The sequence below is a fragment of the Homarus americanus genome, unplaced genomic scaffold (genome assembly GCF_018991925.1).
Source record: "Homarus americanus isolate GMGI-L3 unplaced genomic scaffold, GMGI_Hamer_2.0 scaffold55, whole genome shotgun sequence".
Taxonomy (NCBI): Eukaryota; Metazoa; Arthropoda; class Malacostraca; order Decapoda; family Nephropidae; genus Homarus; species Homarus americanus.
The window spans coordinates 335749-341530 of NW_024713894.1; the positions used below are offsets into that span (position 1 = coordinate 335749).

Consider the following 5782-nt stretch of genomic DNA (forward strand, 5'->3'; position numbering starts at 1 on the left):
GGGTAAAATAGAAGATGTTCTGAAGCTCAGTAATAACGAAAAAACTAGAACATATGGCTTTAAATTAGATAGAATTCCGATTCAGAAAGGATATATAGGCAAGCACTGGTTTGGTAATAGAGTTGTGGATATGTGGAATAGGCTACCGAGTGCTATAGTAGGATCGGGGACGCTAGGGAGCTTCAAGACGAAGTTGGATAGGCACATGGAAGTGCTGGGATGGGTGTGAAAGGGATCTGCCCTGTATGGGCCAGTCGGCCTCCTGCAGTATCCCACTTTCTTATGTTCTTATGTTCTTATGTCTGTGTGGTTGTGTCTTGGGTATCTTTATGTTTGTGTTTGTGTGTCTGTGTTTGTGTCTAAGTGTTTGTGTGTGTGTGTGTGTGTGTGTCTAAGTGTGTGTGTGTGTGTGTGTGTGTGTGTGTTGTTTTTGTGTGATTATATGTGAGTGTCTGTGTGTTTGTGTCTTAGTGTGTGTGTGTGTGTGTGTGTGTGTATGCGTGTCTGTGTTCCTGTGTGTGTGTCTAAGTGTGTGTGTATGAGTGTCTGTTCCTGTGCGTGTGTCTTAGTGTGTGTGTGTGTGTATGAGTGTCTGTGTTCCTGTGTGTGTGTGTGTGTGTGTGTGTGTGTATGAGTGTCTGTTGTTGTGTGTCAGTGTCTGTGTTGTGTGTGTGTGTGTCTGAGTGTCTGTGTTCCTGTGTGTGTATGAGTGTCTGGTTTCCTGTGTGTGTGTGTGTGTGTGTGTGTGTGTATGAGTGTCTGTTCCTGTGCGTGTGTATGAGTGTCTGTGTTCCTGTGTGTGTATGAGTGTCTGGTTTCCTGTGTGTGTGTGTATGAGTGTCTGTGTTCCTGTGCGTGTGTCTTAGTGTGTGTGTGTGTATGAGTGTCTGTTCCTGTGCGTGTGTCTTAGTGTGTGTATGAGTGTCTGGTTTCCTGTGTGTGTGTGTATGAGTGTCTGTGTTCCTATGCGTGACTTAGTGTGTGTGTGTGTGTGTATGAGTGTCTGTTCCTGTGTGTGTGTCTTAGTGTGTGTGTGTGTGTGTGTGTGTCTGTGTGTCTGTGTTCCTGTGTGTGTGTGTATGAGTGTCTGTGTTCCCTGTGTGTGTGTATGAGTGTCTGTGTTCCTGTGTGTGTGTGTATGAGTGTCTGTGTTCCTGTGTGTGTGTGTGTCTGTGTTCCTGTGTGTGTGTGTGTGAGTGTCTGTGTTCCTGTGTGTGTGTGTGTATGAGTGTCTGTGTTGTGTGTGTGTCTGTGTTCCTGTGTGTGTGTATGAGTGTCTGTGTTCCTGTGTGTGTGTGTGGATGAGTGTCTGTGTTCCTGTGTGTCTGTGTGTGTGTGTATGAGTGTCTGTGTTCCTGTGTGTGTGTGTATGAGTGTCTGTGTTCCTGTGTGTGTGTGTATGAGTGTCTGTGTTCCTGTGTGTGTGTGTGTGTATGAGTGTCTGTGTTCCTGTGTGTGTGTGTGTCTGTGTTCCTGTGTGTGTGTGTGTCTGTGTTCCTGTGTGTGTGTGTGTGAGTGTCTGTGTTCCTGTGTGTGTGTGTATGAGTGTCTGTGTTCCTGTGTGTGTGTGTGTATGAGTGTGTGTTCCTGTGTGTGTGTGTGGATGAGTGTCTGTGTTCCTGTGTGTGTGTGTATGAGTGTCTGTGTTCCTGTGTGTGTCTAAGTGTGTGTGTGTATGAGTGTCTGTGTTCCTGTGTGTGTGTGTATGAGTGTCTGTGTTCCTGTGTGTGTGTGTCTGTGTTCCTGTGAGTGTGTCTGTGTTCCTGTGTGTGTGTGTCTGTGTTCCTGTGTGTGTGTGTGGATGTCTGTGTTCCTGTGTGTGTGTCTAAGTGTGTGTGTGTATGAGTGTCTGTGTTCCTGTGTGTGTCTAAGTGTGTGTGTGTATGAGTGTCTGTGTTCCTGTGTGTGTGTGTATGAGTGTCTGTGTTCCTGTGTGTGTGTGTCTGTGTTCCTGTGAGTGTGTCTGTGTTCCTGTGTGTGTGTGTCTGTGTTCCTGTGTGTGTGTCTAAGTGTCCTCATAAACAAACACCTTTTATTTAGTTCATTAGTGAGTTTATTTGTTTATTTCCCCTTAGAACATTCTTATGTAAACATTAACTTGACAAATGTTAGTTTATGTTACCTGAGAATAGTACTTAATTAAACATGAGTCCCGGGTGTCTTATTGGTGGAGGCTCGTGGCACGTCACTAGTTTTCGTGCTGTGATTGGTCCAGTTTGTATAAAGAAGGTGAGAATAGGAGATTTTCAGAGGATTTCGACTGAGTTCATTTTGCTTTTGAGGGAACGAGTTGAAATGTCTCTCTCTCTCTCTCTCTCTCTCTCTCTCTCTCTCTCTCTCTCTCTCTCTCATGAACATTTTCTTAAATGAGCCTCGCTATTATAAACAATTTCAAAATTTAGAGAAATAAATACAGCTTTAATTTTTATTTTATTTATTTATTTGAAAATATATCAATAAGCTCTGTAAATATATATATATATATATATATATATATATATATATATATATATATATATATATATATATATATATATATATATATATATATATATATATATATATATAACATCAAAGTATACATTTAATACCAAAATAAAAGTTAACAAATTCAACATTTAGATATTATATACAAAAATCTATTGATGATTAATTATGCTTATTTATGTCTCATGAACAAACAAGATGGGGGACAATGTTGGTATTAAACCCATAACATAATTTTTCCAAAGGGACGATGTTGATTTGTGACTTTTTTCTCTGTGATACTTGAAGACCAGGAAGGTAGCGTCGAAGATGGAGTTCTTGGCATAGAAACCGTAGGATCCCACATCGAGAGAACAGCTGGCTTAAGAAGAGAGCATTTGGAAACCTCTGTGATTTGCATCGATGAAGCTGGAGGAGTACTTGGATTAGAGAACTTTAGAACCCACGTCTAGAGAACAGATGGTCGTCATAAAGGTAAGCCAACATTAGAGACCTTGGTTTCTGACACTTCATGCTGAGAACTGTTAGGTTTGGTTTAGGTAGAGAGCCAGAGTTATTGGTTTCTATTACTTCACTTAGAGAACAACACCCTAGTGAGGTTCTGTAGAGGTAGAAACCCTTAACAAGTAGTCCCTCCAGTTATCCAGATAGAGAACTAGAGAACATCAGTGCTTATTTAGACACCATTTAGAAACCATGAGTTAAACTGGGTACTAGTCCCTTAGAAAACTAGAGACATTAAGCTATTAAACACCATAGACGGAAACACTTGAATAGAGAACTTAAAGACCTCTTAGAGAACATCAAACAGAGAGAATCAACGAGGTATAAAACTCATTACATAAACAAAATTAAACAATCAACATCCCCACTCAATAAAGAACACCGGGTCATGAGTCGCCCAGGTAGAAAACAACTAGAAACCATAATATCTCTTAATGGCTTCTCCCGTTGGATGAGTAGCCAGATCGTTGAGGGTATCCCCTGCTGCTGTAAAAGAGAGAGAAAAAACAAACAATTAAAATATATCTCTTTACTGTTCACAAGTCACTGAAATTGCCTAAATACCCTCGTGCCCATTGAGGATAAATACCCCCCCCCCTTGTAATACCGATAAATACCCGCTTGTAATACCCTTCTCCCCTATACTATCCATCTACCACAGCTGGGCATGGTGTGGTATTAATATGTCGCTGTGGTATAATCCATCACGTGTGTGTGCCCCCCTCCCCTCCTTGCCCTGTTGTGTTGTGTTATTATTGTTCACCGCGTTGATGGATTGTTCCAATACTCCCCCACGCCACGCCCACTAGACCCATTCGTCATTATTGGTTATTTTATATTTCTAAAAAAAATAATAAAAATGCTCTATTTGTTGTTTACAATGTTCTTATTAACAAGGTTTGTAATGTAAATATTTCGCATAACTAAAGATGAAAGAATGTATCACCTGAGGATTAAGTAAACTAATTTATTTCACCTGGAGGGGTTAGGTTAAGTTAGGTTAGGTTAGGTTAGGTCGTATATAATCTAGAACACACCTGGGACACAACTCACCTGACTGGCTTGCCGCGGACGAGGATAGGGACGGGGTGACGGGGCCCATAACTCCCCAAGTGGAAATAAACGGCTTTATTGACGGGGCGAGAAGAGATAGGGCCAACGGGGTAGGAAATGGGGCCCTGGGCGGTGTCGACGGGGCGTGTAGCGTTAGTGGAGACGGGGCGGCTTCCAGTGCGTGAAACGACGGTACCGGGGAGGTTGGCGACGCCTGGGGTCGCGGTGGCCATTTCGGGGACCTCCATAGTGTGGAACTCGGGGTTTTTGGGATACCTGCCTGGCATGATGTTACCTGGAGGAGGGAGAGAAACGCTTAGAGGGGCGTGTCTAGTGAGGAGAGAAAGAGAGAGTGAGGGGGGGGTAGATGAAGAGGAAATACAAGGAGGAGGAGAGGAAGGGATGATGAAGGGGTAGAAGGAAGGAAAGATGAAGGGAGATGAAACAGGCAGGATGAGGAGAAACATGAAGGGGTAAAGAAAGGATAGAAGAAAGAGGAGGAGGAAGAGAGAGAGAGAGAGGTAAATGAAGGAAGGGTAGGAAGATATGTACAATAGGTAGTCGTGAAGTCACTTTCTAGGCACCGACTACGAATCTCCCTATTGGCTGACACACTCCCACTACTCTTAACCACTAACCACGTTGTTACAGTCACACTTAACTATTATTATTATTATTATTATTATTATAATTATTATTATTATTTTTATTATTATTATTATTGTTATTATTATTATTATTATTATTTTTATTATTATTATTATTATTTTTATTATTATTATTATTATTATTATCCATCATAAGAACATAAGAATGGAGGAAACTGCAGCGGGCCTATTGGCCCATACTGGGCAGTCCCGTTAACACCCAACCCCTATTGCTCATATATCCATCCAACCTATGTATGAAGCTATCCAGCGTATTCGAGTTAATGATGATATTTGGTAACTTGTTCCATTCATCCACTACTCTGTTACCAAACCAGTGTTTACCTATTTCGCGCCTAAATCTAAATTTGTCTAATTTAAAACCATTGTTACGAGTTCGCTCCTGGTTGGATAGTTTGAGTACCTTTGTAACGTTAAAGTTAAAGAGAAAGTAATCCTGTCTATCTATCTACTTATCTATCTATCTGTCTATATCTATCTACTTATCTATCTATCTGTCTATATCTATCTACTTATCTATCTATCTGTCTATATCTATCTATCTATCAACTTTATCCATCCATTTATCTATCTATCATCAACAAAGGCTAGATAACTTACCCACACCGAAGACAGCAGCCTCTGACTCCCTAGCGACAGCCGCCAACACCATCACCACTACTGACAGCTTCATTCCATACATCTAACCGGACTTTTTCTATGTGGCTTAGCTAGACTTAAGACGTTGAGGTCGGGACGTTGGACTTGTTATGGTGACGTGGTTAGACTTGGGGTTATCACGTGGTTGGACTTGAGGTTATCACGTGGTTGGTCTTGGCGTTGTTGTGGTCGTAAGTCCTGCGTGTGACTGTGGGACTGATGCAGGTAACTTGGTCTTATATAGTGGCGCCTGTCGGGGATGTCGGCTCCTCCTCCCTCATCTGAGTGGTATTCCCGACCGGATGTGTTTGTGTGTGTGTGTGTGTGGTTATCTTATTGTATTGCTTGTTTTTGTTTGTTTGTTTGTTTAGTTGTTTACTTGACCCCGTCTCATCAGGTGAAGTAAACATAATAATAATCTTCATTCAATA

At 41.6% G+C, this 5782-nt stretch overlaps 1 protein-coding gene across 1 annotated transcript; it reads right to left on the reverse strand.

Annotated features, from left to right (window-relative positions):
* Window positions 1-2556: 2556 nt before the first annotated feature.
* LOC121874994 lies at window positions 2557-5575 on the reverse strand. The gene is made up of 3 exons (XM_042379353.1): window positions 5313-5575; window positions 4045-4339; window positions 2557-3477 (listed from the first exon to the last, which is right to left on the reverse strand). The coding sequence occupies exons 1-3, from the start codon at window positions 5392-5394 to the stop codon at window positions 3423-3425; spliced, it is 432 nt and encodes a 143-aa protein (XP_042235287.1). The 5' UTR covers window positions 5395-5575; the 3' UTR covers window positions 2557-3422.
* Between the last annotated feature and the right edge of the window lie 207 nt (window positions 5576-5782).